The 22,736-nt window shown below is 33.8% G+C and overlaps 1 protein-coding gene and 1 pseudogene across 1 annotated transcript; both read right to left on the bottom strand.

The window, feature by feature from the left end:
• Nucleotides 1–538: 538 nt before the first annotated feature.
• LOC120168096 lies at nt 539–2,604 on the bottom strand (annotated as a pseudogene).
• A 6,012-nt stretch (nt 2,605–8,616) lies between these two features.
• LOC120168088 (serine/threonine-protein kinase 4-like) lies at nt 8,617–22,252 on the bottom strand. The gene is made up of 18 exons (XM_039176921.1): nt 21,609–22,252; nt 21,418–21,506; nt 21,215–21,322; nt 20,944–21,051; nt 20,695–20,785; nt 20,479–20,531; nt 12,482–12,544; nt 12,287–12,331; nt 12,045–12,080; nt 11,690–11,745; nt 11,307–11,388; nt 10,274–10,399; nt 10,025–10,175; nt 9,757–9,910; nt 9,463–9,658; nt 9,147–9,347; nt 8,969–9,054; nt 8,617–8,884 (listed from the first exon to the last, which is right to left on the bottom strand). The coding sequence occupies exons 1-18, from the start codon at nt 22,183–22,185 to the stop codon at nt 8,785–8,787; spliced, it is 2,322 nt and encodes a 773-aa protein (XP_039032852.1). The 5' UTR covers nt 22,186–22,252; the 3' UTR covers nt 8,617–8,784.
• Nucleotides 22,253–22,736: the final 484 nt, after the last annotated feature.

Below are 22,736 nucleotides of genomic sequence, written 5' to 3'. Positions count from 1 at the left end.
AGAAAAACCTGGTATGCAGGTTGAAAAAGAGCTTGTATGGTTTAAAACAAGCTCTTAGACAGTGGTACAAGAAGTTTGATAGCTTCATGAGTAGCAGTGGTTTTACCAGATGCCAAACAGATCATTGTTGCTACGTCAAGAGGTTCAACAACTTCATTATTTTATTGTTGTATGTTGATGACATGCTCGTTGCAGGCTCAGACATGCAAGAGATTATAAACTTGAAGCAAAAATTATCGATGGAGTTTGCTATGAAAGATCTGGGCGCTGCAAAGCAGATTCTTGGGATGATGATCAAGAGAGACACAAAGTTGGGGACTTTGATGTTATCACAGGCTGAGTACATCAACAAAGTACTCTCCAAGTTCAACATGCAAGATGCTAAACAAGTAAGTACACCTTTAGGTGTTCATTTTAGACTCTCCAAAGAATAATCACCAAAGATGGAGGAAGAACGTGCACGCATAGTGAAGGTATCGTATGCCTCAGTAATTGGAAGTCTGATGTATGTCATGGTTTGTACCAGACCAAATATTGCTCATGCAGTGGGAGCTGTTAGGAGGTACATAAATAATCCAGGCAAGGTAAATTGGGAAGCTGTCAAATGGATCCTCATATATCTGCGGGGTACTACAAACAAAACACTTTGTTTCAAAGGTGGAAATACGATACTGACAGACTATGTAGATGCTGACTTAGCCGGAAATGTTGACATCAGAAAAAGCACTACAGGGTATGTCTATACTCTAGGAGGTACTGCAGTAAGTTGGGTTTCTTAACTACAGAAGATAGTTGCTCTCTCCACAACTGAAGCAGAATATGTCGCTGTTACGGAAGCCAGCAAGGAGATGGTTTGGCTCCAAAGTTTCTTGGAAGAGTTAGGAAAGAAACAAGAAAACAATGTCTTGTATTGGGACAGTCAAAGTGCTATCCATCTAGCAAAGAATCCGTCTTTTCATTCCAGGACGAAGCACATACAATTACAGTATCATTTTATCCGGTCTCTTCTGAAAAATGAGATTTTGAAACTTGAAAAGATTAGTGGAGTTCAAAATCCGACAGACATGTTAACAAAGATGGTGACAACGGACAAACTGAAGTTGTGTTCAACTTCTGTTAGCATGCTAGAGTAACAAGACCATAAATGCTGATGCATTGATTGAGGTGTGAAGACAGATTAGAATTAGTCTTCAAGTGGGAGATTGTTGAAAGTCCAAGAAGGGGAGCAGAAGGGGCCACCAAAATCATCAAGAAGTCATCTTTTGCTGCTATATTAATGCACCGAATTCGGTGCAATTAACGTGTGTTGAAATTTTGAGATGGCTAAATTACATTTTAGTCATTGCACTTTATGGTATTTTCAAAGATTAGTCTCTAAGCTTCAACTATAAATACCCTAGCTCATTTAACTTCAAAATCATCCCAAATCATTTCTTTCTCCCAATACTAGAGAGTTTCTTGTGAGTAGTGAGTGTTTTGTAAACACCTGTAAATTTTCTCACTTAGTAAAAGATCTGTAGCAGTCCGGAGACGTAAGCACAATTAGTTGAACTCCGTTATCAATTTCGGGTATTATTTTTCCGCTTTTATTTCACATTCTCACTAATCTGGTTATAGGGAAATTACTCGTTACTTGGTTTATTTTCCAACAGTCGGGTCCAATATTATCGATTGCCAAATGCACAGCCTCTGCTTTGCTCTCACCGGTCACAACCATTGCTACGTTTGATGTTGAATTGATGACAGGCAAAGTGAATGTATCCTCTCGGGTGGAGTTTTGGGGGATCCAATGATGAACGTTACCCATTTGTCGGTTTCGTCGAGTGCCGAATGATTAGGGAATAGTGAGGCAATGTGACCGTCAGGTCCCATGCCAAGAAGGATAAGGTCAAACTTGGCGCAGTCATTAATGTCTGGAACACTAACCATTCGTGTTTTCACCAGCTGCCTGATAACAAACATGTAGTCATCGGCAGCTTCCTCTGCTGAAACTGAATCATTGATAGAATGAACATGGCTGGGAACAATCGGCATCTACAAAATACAAGGCATATAACACAAGAACATAAATGAGCTAATATGTACTTTATGCATTAACTAAAGAACAAGGTAAGAAAGAATACATCTAAATAAGATATCAGAACAAGAAACATCATCTTCTGATAATAAAAAAAGTGCCAGAATTGAGCTGCAAACCTTTGAAAGAAGGCCATCCTTTGCAAGTTTATAATTGCTATCAGAATGGTTTTCGGCCACAACACGTTCAGCCGCCCAAAATATATATCATTTAGCCCAGTCTACAGTCTTGTTGTAAGGAGCTTCACAAAGTTTGCTGTTTTCCCACCCAAAAAAGGAACTTTTAAAGAACACCCAAATCACAGGAAACAAAAAAGAAAAAAGACCCAAAGATGGTAAAGGAATGAATTGATACCCCATTAAGTGAATGAGAGAACCACCAGACAATGCAGTGGCAAAGACACCTCTCTCCTTCACTGCTGCATCTGATAGGTCAGCAATATAATCAGCCAAATCTGTCCTTAGTTCATCCAAATCTTCAAGAATCCTCAATTCTCCTCTATCATTATAAACCTCAGAAACAGCCATGGTTTTCAGTATTTTACCAACCCTATTGTCAAAAACATAAATCTCCGGTTAGAAGAGCAAAAAGGAATTAAAACATCGACAATGAAAAAGTAGTAGCAGCAGCAATAAAGCCATTAACTTCTGCAGCTCACAGCATTGAGTTAAAATTGATCAAAACATTAAAAAATTTAGATCGTGAAAAAAAAAAAAGTTGACTGAATCCTAAAAGGTAAGAAAAATTCAATAATACAGTTCAAGATTCATCAAACTAAACCCAAAAAAGGTCATAATAGCCAAAAACCCATCACTTTTTGCTTAGAGTAAAACTTTGAATTGAACACAAGTGGAACAACATGATATGATCATCTCAATTCAGAGATAAAATAAAACCAAAAGTTTAACTAATTCGATAAGTCCCATGTAGATGAATTTAACAAGAAAATCAGTTATACCCAGAACTTAAAAACGGAAGCTTTGATCAAAGAAAAGTCTACAACTTTTTATTTGCAGCAAACAAGAGTGAAGAAAAAAAAAATTGGGAAATGCCTACGAAGGAGACGGGTAGCAAAGAAGCAAGAAATAGGTGAAAAATGGAAGATGAGTTAATTAAATTAAGAATATATGAAATAATTTATTTATATAATACTAACACGAAAACAGGTAAACGAAAACACAATTAAAAGCTAAAAGTAAAAATCTCTACATATGAAATTCTCATATAATTTTATAGAAGTATAATGTGTTGTTTTAATATATTTTTAATAAATTAAACTTTCGATACTCTCTCCGTCCATTAAATGTGTCTCATTTGATTTTTAAAATTATATCATTCAAAAGTCATATTAGAAAAGTCAACAAATAACATTTATATATATTTTTTTACTATTGATGTCACACATTTTTATACCTATCAAAATAAATCTATTAATAATTTTCTAGGGATAATTTTATCTGTTCTCTTAGTCAAATATATATCCTAAAATTATTTGCATAGTTAATATATGGAAATAGTTCTTTTTATTTTTAGTTTGATCTACTTTGATCACTAATTTTAAAATTGAGGTAAATAATTCTAAATATTATCGATTTATCCGATTTAAGTCCCTCCACAATTAACTTTCATTAACATGTTAAGGCTAATGTGACAATGAAAAAAAAATCAAAACTCGTGTCTTCTACTTCTTTACAAAAAATTCAAAACTCACGTGTCTTCTTCTTCCTTCTCAAATTTTACATCTTGGTTATGCTTCTTTACATAATACAAAAAAAAAAAAAAAAAGCCCCTCAAAATACGATAAGGCACAAAAGGAAACAAGAGGAGGAAAATTGAGATTCTATTTAGCGTCCAATCTGCCTGCGTCTCCTACCTTCTCAACCTGGAGCTTTCAGTTCCCGTAAGCTGATATGAGTTTGAGTTAGCGTATAAACTTTTCAAATTCCCAAACACCCTAGCATATACCATTTACAGCAACCTGCTGTCACCGACGGCCGGGGTCTGTTCAATGTTCTGAAAGCTAAATGGGGAAGATTCATATCCGGTTATGTTGCAATGGTTATCTGTAAGGAAACTACTGAGCATCGAGTGGTCGGTGGCATCTAACAGATTGGAGAAAGAACATGATTTCTGGGGATGAAGACTAATAGTATTATTGTTGTCAGTTCAAGGGCTTTCCAAGGTTGGTAAAAGGGCATCTTGAATGAACTGTTCCGCTTCATCTTCCTCTTGAACTCGATCATTTGCTACTGCTGTTAAATGTCGAAGATAAAGCATGGGATTTCTTGTAGATACGGCAAAGAACCCAATAATCCAATTAAAATCCACAGAAAATATAGAGAATTGAGGAGTCAATGTCACTATGTAAAATGCAATGATTTGCAGTGTTTAAGAGGAGACTCTTACCCACATGGAACAATCTTCAGACCTCAATGGTCTACTGTTGTAGTTGGAGACTTGAAGTTAGGCTCTGTGAAAGTCGATACTCATGCATGATTCAATTTGTTTTTATCCCTATCGGAGGCCTTCCTTTGTAGAACATCAAAGTTTTCTTCATCGATATTCGAATGCACTTCACCCCTTGAGATATAGCCATGGAGGAAAAGAACACTAGAAGCAACGATCACGCATGAAAATTAGGTTCACCGGGAACTCGTCGAAGACCTCGTAGCTTCCGACATCGACAAGATCGGAAAGCAAAATTTGAAAAAAAATAGTCTTTCTATTTTGGGTGAAGATGGCTCAAAGAAAGCAAAGCAAACAAGAAGTGAAAGGAGGCTTGTTTCTTTTGGTGAGAACTATAGGAAGCAAGGAGAAATCTCAACCACTACAATTTCATACGGATTCTTTTTCTAGATAACTAACAAATTTTGGAAGAAGAACAAGAAGAAACGTGATTTTTTTTAAGTGTCACGTAAGATTTTTTGTTAATGGGTTAATGGACATTAACGGTAGAGAAACTAAAATTAAACTGACCAATAATGTTATGAACCATATACCTTTAATTTTTAAATTTTTGATTAAAGTCGGTCAGACCGAAAATAAAGGGAACTATTCACATAGTTTATCAATAAGGGTTGGTTCGAGTGGTAAGCAGCTAGGTATTGTTTAAGCATGCTTCAAGTTCGAGATTTTATGTATGCAAAAAATCCCTATCAGAAGACTCGCTCATCAAAGCTAGCTATTAGATGAGGGTCAATCAAGATTAATTAGGACAAATCCTTGGAACCGGGAGGACAAAAAAATATTTATATAAAATTTCATAAAATTATTTAACCATATACCTTTATTTTTAAATTTTTGATTAAAGTCGGTCAGACCGAAAATAAAGGGAACTATTCACATAGTTTATCAATAAGGGTTGGTTCGAGTGGTAAGCAGCTAGGTATTGTTTAAGCATGCTTCAAGTTCGATTTTATGTATGCAAAAAATCCCTATCAGAAGACTCGCTCATCAAAGCTAGCTATTAGATGAGGGTCAATCAAGATTAATTAGGACAAATCCTTGGAACCGGGAGGACAAAAAAATATTTATATAAAATTTCATAAAATTATTTATATTATACTATTTAAATTTTATAAAAATATGTACTTGTTATAATATTAACTCTCAAACAACAAATAATCTACTGTACACCTAAAAATATTATTTAATATTTAATAAATTTATATCTTAAAAAATCAATTATCTGATTCAAAATACAACAAAAGATTTGTACAAATACAACCCCTTATTTCAGTTATAATATAATTTTAAAAGTTAGAATTATATAATATCTAAAAAATTATAAAAAAACATTATTGTTAATAAAAAAATTATTACCCTTTAAAAACCAAACTGAATCAAAAAGTATGAATATAATTTTGAAAAAAGTTCTCTTAATGGAACCTAAACTAAACGTATATAAACTTTTTTTTAAAATCATATATAACATGTAGTTTATGTTTCAATTTGATATATTATCGTTAAAAAATTAATAAAATTGTTAAAGTGAGTTTTTTCATTTTTATGAATTGAAGAAAATTACCGTTAATTTTTTAACAGCGGGGTGCCAAAATAAAATATAAATCAAACTTTAGTTATGATTTTGAAATAAATATTTAGATACCAAAACAGAATAATAGTAATAGTTTATGTATTAAACGTAGTTTACCCTAAAATAATTTTACTGTTTGTATATCTAATGTAATATTATTTTTTTAAAAATAATTTGAAAAATAAAAAGAAAGATTGAGAAGCAAAATGAACTCATTTTACTAATATATCATGTTACCAAATTAACCAACGATATTTAATGGAAATTTATAATATAAAAACTAAAAATATTATTATTTTTAAATCAATAATAAAAAGTGAAAAAATGAAAATTTTAATAGTTTACTCTTTTATTTATTACTAATATATTTCATTTATCTAGAGAGCAAAATCATTGATTCAATATGCAAAAAATGTGTTAAATATTTGAACATACATATGAATGGGTTATAGTTTTATTTATTGAGTGAGTAAACAATCGAAATATGTACTTTTGACATTTAAATAATTTTCTTTGGTTTATAACATACAGAATTCATTTATTGGGTTGCAATACAAAACATTATTCTTTTAATATTTTGACTTAAAAATTTGTAGCCTATGGATTTAAGCTACCTTAGTTTCTCCGAGGCTGCTTAATGAAGCCAACAACTTGCTGCCAAAACTTTTACTTATTTAATAATCAAATAATATTAAGGTAAAGTATACATGTTATTTGACTAGAGAAGGTTACTTTGTTAAATTCTTTAATTATTAAAAGTTACAAATTGGTGTCTTAATTATATGACGCTACTCTGTTAAATTCTTCGTTTTTTAAAAGTTATAAACTGGTCATCCGACTATTCATATGATCTAAACTCATCATTTTCTATTAAAAAATTGACGGTTGTCTGAGATGGATATTAACATGTTAATTGAGATATGATCAAATATAATATCGGAATAATTTTATAACAACCTAATAGTTTGTAATAATTATTTTTTTAACAATTTCTACAAGGAATGAGGAAAGAGAATTTTGCTGCTAATAGTTATTGAACTCACAACCTAAGGGAGAGAGAATGTGCACTGAGGAGCTAGCTTATTATGAGAGGTGACATATGACACCCCGAATTTTTTTTAAAAAATATTTATAAATTTAATATAAAAAATATTTATAAATAAATAAACTTAATATATTTTTAAAAAATATTGACACCCTTAAACATAACTTGACATCTATTATTCATTTTCATTCACTCAAAAACAATTTTTCATACAATTTTTAAATTTGACACTCTAAAATAAATTTTCTTTAAACTTAACGCCTGAAAATAAATTTTCTAACTCCGTTTTTGAAAATATATCAACCGAAAACTTTTAATTATATACTCTAGAAATTGTTGGAAATAAGTAAATCCCATTAAATATATATAATGGTAAGGCAGAACATATTCAAATATATGAGTGGGGACAATGACCTTTGGAAAGCTAAGCTAAGTTGATTAATGGAGTCTAATCAATATTATCTTGTCCAGTGTCTGGGACATTACTTCAAACTATTAAAACTTTGTATAGTAAAAACGACGAGATGATTAAAAATGACATAATATCAAAATTAGACCCAAATATTTATTAAAATAATCATTTTAACCTTTATCTTTTTGAAATATTTTGGTCCGTAATATTTTATTTTGGGATGAAAAGGGTCATCCGTGGATGAAAACTGTTAGTTAACAAACGATTAATGCTCCAAAATAAATGTAATTTTACCTTAAAATAAAACGTTGGGGGTTAAAATGCTCTAAAAAAGAGTTAAAGTGACTATTTAGTCAAAGGCCAAAATAACCATTTGATAAATGCTGTGGACTAATTTTAACATTATGCCTTGAAAAATATATAATAATTAAGTACTCTCTTGCCTTTTTTTTCTCATAAAAGAAAGTTTCTACAAAAAGGAAGCCTTAATACATGCTTGGGGAGCTTTTGCATTGTATAGTATTTAATCTGTACATTATCATTATCTTAGCTAGGGACTATTTTTTCACTATGTCTGACTTTATGTCTGATATATAAGATAAACTATATATTTAGTCACTCACTTATTTTTATAATCCCGTTTTGGTCACTTTAAAATTTTTAAGAGAAGACTGTCTTTCTCAATCTATCCCTGTATACAATGGCTTAAAACAAGTCTCATCCAATATCAAAGTAAGAGTTGATTGAATCACAAAGAAGTCTTTAAACAAGAACTCCTGCAAATTGAAGATGAAAAGAGAAGAAAACCTAAAATCTAAATCTAAATATGAATACTAGAAAAAAATGAAAGCCTTTGATAGCACAATATGGAACACCTAAAACTAGATGAATACTATGCTATTTATATAGGTTTACAATGCAGATATCTTCAAACAAAACCTAAGAATCAAGATATAAATACAGCTTTGATTTATCGTTTTCAGATCTTTGCACAGGCAACTGACAACTTTAACAAGGGAGGAAATGGGAAAAACATACATAAACAGCATTTATTTCTTATCACAGATGGTGTGGGAAACATACGACCAAGACAATTTGATTGTATTTCCTTTTTGCCATCATGCAATTTAACCTATACAGCATAACCCTGCAAAATTCTTAATTCCATAGGATAATAGCAGAAGCATAGAACAACAAATGATGCAGATAACCGTCTATAACCGGAGAATGGTTCGTAACGTGTCGCATAAGTTTTGAGTGGTCTGTTGCTCCTGATCCGCCTGCAACTCTTGAAGAGGCATCTCATCATAGCACCTGCAGTGAATAGAAGAGAAAAGTAGTTCAAACAAATACACAAACAAGCAATAGCAGGTAATTGTGACAGTTGGCAATAGTTACATTTTGTGATAAGCTAGAGCCTGTGCCAGATTCATCAGTGTAGAACTTGAAGTTAGTCTTTTGTAAACACTCGGAGGAAGTTGCATCTGTAGAATTTTAAACTGGAAAATAATTGACAAAACTCTGACAGAGAGAGATGTACAGGGAAAAGAAAAGGGTGAGAAGAGGATGAATTGACCTCATTATGAGCTCTTCGGCCTTTTTTTGATTGTCCATCACCAGCAAAAAGTTCTTGGAGTGGTCCTAATGCCACAGTTCCATTAAAATCCTGCTGCACGGCTCTAAGAAAATTATCTGACAAAAGGGCAATTGGGGATATATCTGTGGCCCTCAAGAATGGAATAGGTACTGTATTACCAGCTGCATATATTGAAAAGAGCTGCAAAACCAATTAGGTAGAACACAAGTCAAGGTTTAACCTTGTTTTCTCACAGAAACTAAAGTACCACTTACCTTTTGAGATACGCAAACATGGATTACAGAAAGAAAATAACCTTATCTTGCAAAGCGAAACCATTTTTCTTGCCGATAGTTTCGTTCTTCAACGTGCCACTACCGACTTGGCTGCCGCTTTTCTCCGTTGCCTGTGGAACACTGTCTGCCCTCAGGTTTTGCTCAGGATGGAAAAGTATTGAAGAAGAAGGTCCCTGAACCTTTAAATTTAGTTCTTCCATACGAACTTTTCCTCTTCTGTTATCAACACCAGAAAACATGATCAATGAATTGAATGTTAAACTTGGCAACTAGACAATTATAAGGTTGACTTTGAAAAGTAGGGAGGAATATACTGTGATTCATTTAACTGGCGCCTCGTGCCATTAAGCACTGTGTTTTCAGTATTTTCAAGAACGGTTGGTGCTTGTTTACCACAATGAGGTTGACTTTGAGAAAATGACTCTCGCAACTCATCCCCAGAATGAACTACTACAGTGCCGAAGTCCCCTAGTAAACATAAAATCAGAGAAATAGAAAACAATTTCACAAACAAATAACTTGCTACATCACTGAAATCTTGCTAAATTATTAGATGTGACATTCAGAAAAAAAAATCCATACCTTCACCTGTCATGTCCATGCCATTTAATATGTGAGACTTCTTCAAAGTGCCTGTTGCAGGAGTCTGATTTGCAACTTGAAGACCCATATTCTGAGGTTTTGATGGAACAGTATATCCATAACCCTCTTTCAAGTTTGAACTTTCCAGTGTCTGCTCCAAATTGGGAGTTAGACAGTACCAGGTAAAGTAAATATGCATGCATACAACAGCAATTGAGTAACTGCATTCAGAAACAATAAAATACATACATTAAGTCCTGAATCTGCAGGAGCAAGAGTTTGTGCATGTTCCATTGCAGCCCTTATTTGCTTTGCATTCTCAATCTTCGGTAACATTACAGAAGCTCCACATTTGCATTTCTCAATAAATTTGTGCTAAGTTCAAACAGAGATGATGATTTCATGTCAAAAGTATAAACTAGAACCAATGAAATGGCAAGTGAAGTAACAAGGGATCAAGTATATTGAAAAGAAATAAATATCCCCCCCCTTAGCTATTAAAAACAAAAAATGAGTCCTCATTTCAACTCTGTGCATTTCATTACAATATGTTATTTGCTAGACACCGACTGTATACATAAGTGAGCACTGCTTCGTTATACCTATCAAATCGTGCACAAAGAGATTGTTTTTAACCATATAGTGATTTCTTCAGTTTGTACATTTTGTAGCCGTTGACATGACTTTCTAGGCCCGAAGGTATCTTCATATAAACTTTTCTTCAAAATCCTCATCTAAAAATTCATTCTTGATGTCTAGTTGATATAAAAGCCACTCTTAATTTACTACCAATAACAATAGTACTCGAATTATGTTTAGTTTGGAAACAGGAGCAAATATCTCCTGATAATTAATCTCAAATGATTTAGTGAACTCATTTGCCACTAGTCTAGCTTTGAAACTTTCAACATTTTAGTCTGCCTTGTATTTGATTGTGACTATCCACTTGCATCCCACTGTTTTCTTCCATTATGTTGTTTTCTGAGAATTCATGTGTCATTATTTTTTAATGCCTTAATTTCTTCTTCAACAACAATTTTTTTTCATATTGGAATGTTTAGTGCTTCCTGAACTGATTTATTAGAAATTTTATTTATTAGACATGTAGCAGTAAGAATGACTTTCTAAAAAATATTCAGGGACATTATTAGTGAATATGAGAGACCCCATTACAAGACAATTATGATTTCTATTATTAATCTTTTATTATTTTCATCAGTTAATATTGTGAAAGTAAACGAGATAATGTTATTCGAATTCGGGTAGAGAAATGTTACTATACTTTCAGCATCTCAGATGCACTAGGGCGTAAGCTTGCATCTTTTGTGAGGCTCTTAGCAACGAAATCATGGAAGACAAGAGACCTGCATGCCCAAAAAAACCTAAGTGAGAACATAGATCTATGATGGGGTTTTAAAAAAAAATAAGTTGCATGTATAGAGAAAGCACGAGCTGTTATGATTCTTCTTCGAAAAGGATCTCTATACAGACAATTTGGTGAATGAATAATCATTTCTGGATGTACTGTAATCTACAAACAATCAACCAATCGCCCTCTTTCAATGAAATCAATTATGAAAACAAAAACTCAGAAAATAAACAAGTTCTATCATCTATCAGAGCTAGAACAAATATTGCCTATAAAAAGGAAATAGAAAAGCAAACCATTTCTCCTTGTCCTCAAGCATCGGGGCTGGCTCAATCGATATCATAAATAAAACCTATTGCAGACAACAAGTATGTTATGTCCAAAGGCCGATTAACAATGGTGTGGAAAAACAAAATTATTGATAATGAATTGAGATCCAGAAACAGGAAACATGACATGTTATAGAAAAGCTACAAGAGTTAATCACATAAATATTGACAAATGGGTATATGCATCCCTTATATGTGCCCAAATACTCATTTTCAAGTCCCATTCTTATAACAACAGACAGAGCCTAAGTTTTCATATTTTATCATGCACCTGCATCGCCAAAAATGGTAGGGGTGTCCTTTAAAAGAACCAAGCACTTACCCTCATTGGATGCACTCCTGATCTTGGAGGAAGCCCCTGAAAAATTTGAAGATATTGACAGGATGTCAAGCTTCGTTACGATTTTCATGTGCATTCAATATTTTGTCGTGGTATCATATGTTCAATTCAAGTAACAAACACAACAAGGTTGGATATCTTCTTCTTTAAGTTGAAAATAAAGACAGAAAAGATGCATTACAAATTTCCAACTTTTGTTGGGAGCTTAAGAGTAATAGTAATACCTCGGCCATTTCAATTGCAGATATACCAAGTGCCCACACATCAACCTGTAAGTAAAGAATTAAAATGCAAGAGGTTAGACAAAAAACAAGCAAATTATCCATTCCCAGTTTCTTTGCAGGAAGAAATGGCTCAATCGTTAAAAAAAAAGGCATAAAAGAAAGTAAAAAATCAATGCAGATTAGCAAATATGGTACCTTCCCATCATACCGACTTTCCTGAATAACTTCTGGAGCCATCCAATGCGGAGTGCCAATAAACTGAAAATAGGATAACAATAACATATGTTTAAAGACTGTAACATACTACATAGATTCTGAAATTAGGTTAATTTATGGGAGTAATCTTAAATGTTAGGGATATTTTATTGCTGTAGCAGATTCAAGTAAATCTATTGCATGTCTTCTTTCAGTCACATACATCACTTTCATCTAGGGCAATAGATCTACCTATAAATATTGTTGGTTCTAGAAATATCAACTTAACTCTGTCTATAACCTTATTTATAGCACTATGTTGGTCTAAATTGTTGTTTAACTTAATATTTTCAGTAAACTTATTCTTGTCTAAATTGTGAAGTACGTTACTTTGTTAAGCATCATCGTAGCTACATAAGACCTAGAGTAAACAAACTAGTTTTGTTTTTAATTTGGTACATTCAATCTTTTTTTTTGTTACAATAAAAGAACTGTATTGGCGGTGATTATTTCTTCTGCTCAGCATTCAATATGCTTTGAGCTTGTACATTCAAATATTTGGGAGTCGTGTCTAGTAATATATTGTTGGGAATAACGATGTTTCCCGCTTCGTGAAGTTAAGATAGGCACTTAGAGATTAATGATAGTAAAGAGAGCACAAGAGTATAATTCTTCAATTTAGAGATTCTTCCACTATACAAAAGAATAGTATGATTACAAGGACGTGTTCACAAAATTTGACTAACACTTGGTGGCTCACTCAAGCTTGAGGATAAAGACTTCCCAAGATATCTCTCTTCTTTCTCAAAGAGGCTCTCTAACTTTCTAGTTTCTCAGTCTAAGGAGTGGACTCTTTTAGTATTTTTGGATTTTTTGGATGATTAGGAATAAAGTCTCTCACCCCTATTTATACTACTCCACCTCCACAATGAATGGTGGAGATCACTTACATCTAAGGGTAGAGATTAATTATCTAGAATGCTCCACACACTCTAAGAAGTTCTACACTCTTCCATTATCTTACATATTCTTCCATACTTTTCAATAAGGTTCCACACATATCCAGAATATTCCAGAAGATTTCACACTCTTCCATAAGCTTCTAGAGAGTTCTACACTTCTCTAGAGTTCTCCAGAATGTTCTAGAAAATTCTACACTTCTCCAAAAAAGCTCTAGAATTTTCTAGAACCTCTCCAATTAAGGAGGGATCCAAAAAATCTCCCAATCGACTTAATTGGGAGGTAGTAGCAAGCTGACACCTTGACAGTAATCATCGAACTTCTTTGTCGGTATTACCTTGGTTATCATGTCTGACTAGTTCTCATCTGTGTGAACATTGTCAAGATGTATTTGCTTTTCTTTGAGAAATTCTCGGATCCAATGATATCTAGTGTCTATGTGCTTTGTGTGGGAATATAATGTTAATTCTTTGCCAGATAAATTGCACTTTGATTGTCGTACTTTAAGACACACATTTCTTGATTGATTCCCAGCTCCAACAATAAATTATTCATCTACAATATCTCTTTGCAAACTTCAGTAGTTGCAATGTGCTCTGCCTTAGTAGTGGACACTGCAACACACTTTTGGAGCTTTGATTGCCATGAGACAACCCCCTTGCAAAAGTAGTTAGGTATCCTGATGTTGATTTTCTTGAATCAATATCACTTGCCAAGTCTGCATCTATGTATCCTTCCAACACAGGTTTTCCTTTTCCAAAGCATAAACTCTTTTTGGAAGTTCCATGTAGATATCGGAGGATCCATTTGACTGTAACCCAATGTTCATTCCCTGGCTTGAACAAGAAGCGACTCACGACTCTAACTACATAGGTGATATCTGGTCTTATGTATATATTTGCATACATAAGACTGTCTACTATAGATGAGTATGAAATTTTCTTCATTTCCTCCATTTCGTTCTCACTTGTGGGTCTCTGCTTCGAACTCAACTTGAAGTATCCAACAAGTGGTGTGTTAACCGACTTTGATTTGTTCATGTTGAATCTTACTAACACCTTCTCAATGTATCTCTCTTGGGATAACCATAATAGTCTCTTTGATCTATCACGAGTTATTCGTATCCCAAGGATTTGTTTAGCCAATCCCAAATATTTCATGGTGAAACTCTTGCTTAGTTCTTTCTTTAAAGCATCCATCTTCATGCGATATTGTCCAATAATTAACATATTGTCAACATAGAGTATAAGTATGAGAAAGTCTCCATTTTCATACCTTTTTGTGAAGACACATTGATCGTTTTCCATCTTTTTGAAATCATGTTATTCAATGAAAGAGTCAAACTTTTTGTACCATTTCCTTGGTGCTCACTTAAGCCCGTATAGACTCTTAGTCAAATGACACACTAGATTTTCTTTGAATGGAACTTTGAATCCCTCAGGCTGCTCCATGTAGATTTCTTCCTCTAGATCGCCATGTAGGAACGACGTCTTGACATCGAGTTATTCAATCTCCAGATCTTGCACGGCTGCTAAGCCAAGGACCATTCGGATGGATGACATCTTTACCACGGGAGAGAATATTTCTTCAAAGTCTATACCTTTTTCTTGTCTGAATCCTTTGACGACCAATCGAGATTTATAGCGAGACTTTGAACTGTTATATTCGATCTTAATCCGATACACCCACTAATTCTTATGTCTCTTTTCCCTTTTGGTAGCTCCACAAGTTCATAAGTATGATTCTCATGCAAGGATTGCATCTCTTCTTGCATGACTCTTTTCCACTCTTCTTTATGACTATCACTAATTACTTCTTTATAGATTTGAGACTCACTCTCATCAGTGAGCATAGCATACTCATTTGTATTATACCGAGTGGATGGTCTTCTATTTCTTTATGATCGTCTCAGCTCTGGTGCTGTTGGAGAGCTAGATTGAGGCTCTTCTTGAGCTGGTTCATCATGAGTCTCATAGTTGCTTTGATCTAACATTGGTTCATGATCTTCAACATCATTGTTTTCTTTTTATTATTATCCTCAAGTCAAACTGGAGTAGGTTTGGTGTTCTTGTCGCTTCTCAATTTTGGCCTCCCTAAATTTTTGATATCTTCGATTATTTGGTCTTCGAAGAATACAACATCTCTGCTGCGGACATCCTTCTTATTAACTGGATCCCAAAGTCGATAATCGAATTCATCCTTAGGTGAACGAAGGTAGATGTATTCCTTCATCTTTACATCAAGCTTGGCTCTATTATCGTTGGGTATGTAATAAATGCCTTGCACCCGAATACCTTGAGATGATTGTATAAAGCCCCTTTTCCCGTCCAGACTTCTTTTGGGATACCCCGTTTAAGGAAACTGATGGTGTGAGGTTGACAATGTCAACCACTACCATTATAGCTTCTCCCCAAAATGATTTAGGTAACTTAGCATGAGAGAGCACACATCGAACTCTTTTTTTAATAGTTCTATTCATTCTCTCAACTAGTCCATTCAATTGTGGTGTATTCGGTGGAGTCCTCTCTAGTCTAATGCCATATTGTTTTGCAATATGCTTCAAAAGAACCTCTATACTCACCTACATTTTCAGTCTCACGCTCCACTAGGGCATAAAATTCTTTGAAAACGTCACGCACTTGATCCTTTGATTTTAACAGGTGCACCCACACCTTCCTTGCATGGTAATCAATGAAGGTGACAAAGTAAAATGGACCACAAATTGATCTCTTAAACATCGAACACACGTCGATGTGTATGAGGTTTAGGATGTTTTTTTCTCCTTGTGGGCGGAGAAGATCTTTGGAAAGAAACTCTGTGTTGTTTTCCAGCTAAACAGTGAGCACAAGGATCAAGTGGTTTATCTTTCAGGTCAGGAAGGAGTTGTTTCTGAGTGAGCATGTAAGACCCTTCTCACTGATGTTCCCAAGTCGTTTATGCCATATCTCCACATCTTCAGTGGTGATGTTTACCTTTCCTTTGCAGAGCTTAACTTGCATCATGTACAATGGCCCTTTCTTTTTACCTCGAGCCATTATTAGGCTTCCTTTGGTGAGTTTACACTTTCCTTCACCAAAGTAATTAATCAAACCATCATCATCTAGCTTCCCAACAGAGATAAGATTGAGGCACATGGCCGGAACATGCCTTACATATTTTAAGATAAGCTTACATCCGATACTTGTCGTCAGGATGATGTCTATTATCCCGATGATCTTGCTCTTGTCTTGATTTCCTATTTGCACCGTACCAAAGTCACCACTTCGGTAGGATGAGAAAAAACTTCCATGTGGATTAACATGGAAGGAAACACAAAAATTGACAATCCAAAAACTATCATCATAAGCAATGTTTAGGATATTACCTTTATCAACGAGATATATCAAATCTTCTTTTGATACTACGACAGTAGTACTATTATTTTCTTGCTTCTTCATTGGGCTGATTTGGTTTAACTTAACATTACCGACCTTCTGGTCTCTATTAAAAGATTGACATTCCATTTTCTTGTAGCACATCCTTCCACAGTAGTAGCATGTAATCTTCAAGCGTGACTTAGATCTACCTCGGTATTGATGTAGATCTCGATTTTTTCTACGTCCACGAGTTTTATTCCTACCCCAATTCTCAATAATATTAGCTTCGAGATGAATAGACTCACCTTGTTCCATTCTCCTTGCTTCTTCATCGAGAAGGCTATCATTGACGGTATCCATGGTGGGCTTTCCTTCCGGAGCTGAATTGCTAAGTGTAACAACGAGTGTATCCCAACTTTTCAGTAAAGAACTAAGGTGCATAAGAGCTTGCAATTCATCATCAATTTTCATCTCAATTTTTGTTAATTGATTTACGAGCCCCTTGAAATTATTTAAGTGTTCAATCATACTTTGACCATTCTTATACTCCAATTTCACCAACTATCGAACTAAATTGGCTTTGTTACGAGCTGTTTTCTTTTGAATCATGAACTCAAGCTTTGTCCATAATTAATAAGCATTTGTATAATTAGAAACATGTTCAATGAGGGTTTTATCAATGTACTTACGGATTATAGCAACATCCTTCCGATTTAGTAGCTCCCATTGAGCATCACTCTTACCTTCTACATATCTTCATCATGATCAAAGTTATTCTCAATCTTAAACTATACGAGCTAATTACAGCTACGGATGAACTTGGCTCTGATACCACTGTTGGGAATAATGGTCTTTCCCGCTTCGTGAAGTTAAGTTAGACACTTAGAGATTAAAGATAATAAAGAGAGCACAAGAGTATAATTCTATAATTTGAAGATTCTTCCACTATACAAAATAATAATAGGATTACAATGATGTGTTCACAAAATTTAACTCACACTTGGTGGCTCACTCAAGCTTGAGGATAAAGACTTCACAAGTTATCTCTCTTCTCTCTCAAAGAGGCTCTCTAACTCTCTAGTTTCTCTCTCTAAGAAGTGGACTCTCTTAGTATTTATGGATTTTTTGGATGGTTAGGAATGAAGCCTCTCACCCCTATTTATACTACTCCACCTCCATAATGAATGATAGAGATCACTTACATCCAAGAGTGGAGATTAATTATCTATAATGCTCCACACACTCTAAGAAGCTCTACACTCTTCCTCTCCCTTCCATATTCTTCCATGCTCTTCCATACTCTTCCATAAGGTTCCACACATCTCCAGAATATTCCAGAGGATTACACACTCTTTCACAAGCTTCTAGAGAGTTCTACACTTCTCTTCTCCAGAATGTTATAGAAAATTCTACACTTCTCCATAAAGCTATAGAATTTTCTATAATATCTCCAATTAAGGAGGGATCCAATATATCTAAAGTAGAATTTAAATATTTTTAATGTGTTATATAAATATACAAATTTTAATTGGTAATTAAGTTAGACTTTATTTATAGTGGTTAAAGATTATTTGATAATTAAGTTTATTTAGATAATAATTCTTATGAAATAATATTTTTTATTAAGTTTATTTTATCTATAAATATAGAGAAAACTATTTTGGAGAGATGTAACTTTTGTATGAGATTTGCAATATTTGAGGTCTTTATTGTAGACATGAGTTTTATAGTGGCATTGGAAGAGTTTTGGGGTATAAATTAGGTTATGAGATTTAATTTCATATATTTGTGTGCTTTATATTTATATTCAACTATAAGAAAGTCCTATGATAAATCCATCTGCACATATCAAATCAGACACTACAAAATGTGTTAAAGAAGAATATTGTGGATGCTTTTGTGGTTGGAGTTTGAGCAATTGTGCTTGATAAAAACCCTAACAAACAAGTTACATACAAATCGGTGTCAAAGGTACAATTATGATCGAAAATAATATCTCTAGTGGAATCATTGGTATTGACACATTCCAAATTAAAATATTTGAAAGAATTGTCAGAACACTAGAAAAATATAAAGTAAGCACCATATTTGAAGAGAATTTTGATTTCGTTAAGTATGCTGGATCCAAATGTTACAAGTTCATTGATTAAGGTGAAATTGTGAAAATCAATAGAAATTTACTCGTGGTGATGAAAGAAAAAAAAGGCTGTCAAGTTTTCTATTCTGTAGTGTTTAATAATTTTTGTTGATACAAATGATGTTACCTCTTTCGTGTCATATGAAAACATTACTAAATTTTGACATATGCGTCTCGTACATATTAATGAAAACATAATGATTAAAAGAGGACTTCATGTTAAACAAGGAACTAATAAATCGGAGTACAGTTTTTGAAAGTAAAAGATAGTTAAATTTATCGTATAAATTCATAATGCTAAGTGTTTAGATATTTGATCTCTATTAAGGTTTAGTGAGGTCAATTTGATTTTTTACATCTTATTTGTGGCTGGAGATAAGAATGTTGTTGATATATCGACTAAGTTCAAGGTCAAGCTTTACTTGAACTTGGCTGGTGTTCATTGTTGAAGAAAACTTTTAAAGGTTTTGTGGAAGATATGAAGAATTTATTTCTTGTCAAGATTGAAATCTTTTCATCTTACCTTGTGCTTCCAAAATTTGTATACAGGTGAAGACTGTTAGTGATTGTTATTCGAATTTTATTTTACGTCTGACCCAAAATTTTCACAGTGTGACCAAGTTGGTATAGAAATAAATCAGACAAAAAAATGAGAATTTGTGGTGTAGCCGACACAAGCTTATTATCTAGAGTTTTATGTTAGTACAACTATAAAAAATCTACCTATGATTTATAGGTTTATATGGGTGTGTTTTGTGTGGTATTGTGGCATGTTTAGGTTTTTGTTGTAAACCTCTTGTAATTTCTCTTGTATTTTATCGCCGATAGAGAATTTTCTCTTCTTTGTTTGTAGTTTTCTCAAAAGAGTTTTCCACACAAAACCTATATATTTATTACTTTTCTTCATGTTGATCTCGCATCTATTAATTTTCCTTTTACATATTCCTAACAATAACAATCTTCTTCATCGTATTTAACCCCAACTGATCTTGACCTTTCCATTGTCCTAAGCAAAGGTAAACATCAAAGTACCTATCATTTCTCTAATTTTGTTTCTTATAACATCTGTCTCCTTCAACTTGCTCTTAGTTGATGTGATGGAATGATGGAGAAAATACAAGCATAAGATGAGAATCATTTGGCACTTGGTGGATTTACACTTAAGTAAAAAGATTATTGGTTGCAAATGGGTACTCACAATTCTAAAACAAAAGAAAAGGGTGGATTTGTGCATGGTTGTTATGTATAACTTATTGCACTTGAAATATTAGCCGATGAGTAAACTAGATGCAGAGTTTCCATGTTTGATTATGTTCAATGATATCTAAACCATTGAACTTGTATATAATTTTCAACTCATCACTTCGACATTGGTAAAAAAGTGTAGGATAATATTGATTTCTATTAAGTCATTCAAAATTCATCTTGAGGTATTCTAGCTTAGATTTGTGGAATGACTTGAGATTAATCGAAGTATCTATATCTTATGCTTGAAAGAAGCGAATCGGTTCCAAAAATAGCGAAGTAGTTGGAATACTACATACTGTGTTGCGCTTTGACATGGTCCTTGTAAGTTGTGCTGCTACTCCAAAATCACCTGTCCAATAATAAAAATAACAAACAAATATAAGCATTAATTGTGAAAAAAAAAACACATGTTTTAGTCTTATCTGGTTTTGTAGTTTTAGAGAATGCAACTAAAGTGAGGCAAAATGATCAGAAAAATGTTATTTTAGTCTTATCAGAAAAATTGTACTCACCCAACTTCACCTCTCCTTGTTCTGTTAACAAGATATTACCACCCTTAATATCTCTGTGGACTTTAAAAATTGAGTGCAAATAAGAAAGACCCTACATAAGAAGAAATTAAGAACATAAATATTCCACTACCATTGTAGATTAAATATGACAATGATTACAAGGATGAATGTCACTTAGGTTATCTACATACTATAAAGGTTACCTCTAACCTGTTTTGATACTTCCAAACTAAATGGAATGAGTAATACCTTTAAAGCTTCACGACAGATATATGCTATCTGATTCTCCTCTAAAGGCTCCTGTGTATCATTCATCAAATCAGCTACACTTCCACCTCCACAGTATTCCATTACTATCTGCCCAAACATGGAAATAAGTTACCCCAGAAACCAAATATCAGGGAAAGGCAAATGCTCCAAACACAACAGAACTTACAAACCAGTGTTACATAGAAACTGAAATTAAGTCAAAGTATCATGAAACAAAATTTTGAAGGAGAAAAGTGCTTATAGAATCAACCCAAAGATATTCTTCCCCGGGATAGCTCCCAAAGTATCGAACAACATTTGAATGACTACATTGCTGCAACATTTCAATTTCACCACGAATTTCTTCATACTCTTCTTCCTAAAAAAACAAAGAAATTTAGTAGATCATGCCTAGTGATTGATCCAGCCAATGTCATCAATTATATCAAATACAAACAAGAAAATCATGCGCACCCCTTCTGTTAAAGATATAACCTTAACGGCAACAAGCTTTGAAGTTCTTATATCTCTAGCCTTATAAACTGCCCCATAAGATCCTTTTCCTGTAGCAATCCAATATTAGTTAAAAACTTTCTTTTGGTTTTAAAGGAACTTAAATCTACCACCAGAAAATAATGATGATCATCACTGCAATTAAAACTCACCGAGTTCATTGAGTAACTCATATTTTGTGGATGGATCTTCTCTAATAACGTAGTCGGTAACTGAACTCACCGGAACCTTATTATTTTGCAAGAACCTATTATCTTCCCCTTGAAGAGACATTGTTGAAGTACTAGTAGATTTCTTTTGTTTAGCAAAACCTAACTCTCCCATACTCGCCACTGCTTTGTTCACCACCACCGTTCCACTCCCTTCCATCTCGCTCCTCACCGTTGATCTCACAACGAACGTCCCAAAACTTTCCCCATTACAGTCTTCATCCTCCTTCTCCTCCTCCTCATCATCAACGTCCATTCCATCTCCTGCTCCTGTCTGCGGTGTCCTAAACGAAGACGGCTTTTCACCGAGAGAGATACGATCACGATCCGTCTTAACGATCATGGTTCCAAAATCTCCATCTCCGTCGTCATCGTCGGAAGGACCAACGGCAAAGCGTTTCGACACACATTTGAAGGGATGATGGATGGAAGAGACATCTTCACCTTCTTCGTTAACTTCTTTGTAAACCACTGTGGCTTGAGGTTTACGGGTCCGACGAGACCTTGGCGTTTGGTCCATTTCTTTTTTCCTATCTTCGCCAGTGCCGGAAAAAGTCAGATAGCTCAGAGCAATGAACGTAGAATTCAAAGATAGACGTTGCCCGTTTGATGTGGAATAAGAATAACTGTAATTTGTTAAATTGGAAATTTAATGAGCATCCGTCACGTGTCACGTTCCAAATTATAAATTTTTAGCCTTCTATGCAGTGCACATTGCACGCGGCATTATACGTATTTTGAATTATTTTTTTAATAAAAATCACCAATTTTAATCAAAATATAAAATATCATAAAATACAATAAAGATTTATAATCATAATCATAAATGAAGCACATGAAAGTTTCTTATAATTATTGAAATAAAACTAGCAACTTAAGATCGCATATAGAAAGATTAAAATCTAACAAAGAAAACTCGAATATATATATATATATATATATATAAATAGATCTGATCGCATTGGCAAATGAACCACAAAAGGAAATCAAGCTACTGAAAGACTACCGATAAACCGCAAATCAGACTCGAGCGACGTGAAAAGCTATCCACAAACGCATAACGAGTATCCA

Source organism: Hibiscus syriacus, unplaced genomic scaffold (assembly GCF_006381635.1).
Source record: "Hibiscus syriacus cultivar Baekdansim isolate YM2019G1 unplaced genomic scaffold, ASM638163v2 tig00003041_pilon, whole genome shotgun sequence".
Lineage (NCBI taxonomy): Eukaryota > Viridiplantae > Streptophyta > Magnoliopsida > Malvales > Malvaceae > Hibiscus > Hibiscus syriacus.
This window is presented reverse-complemented; position numbering and strand designations above follow the sequence as displayed.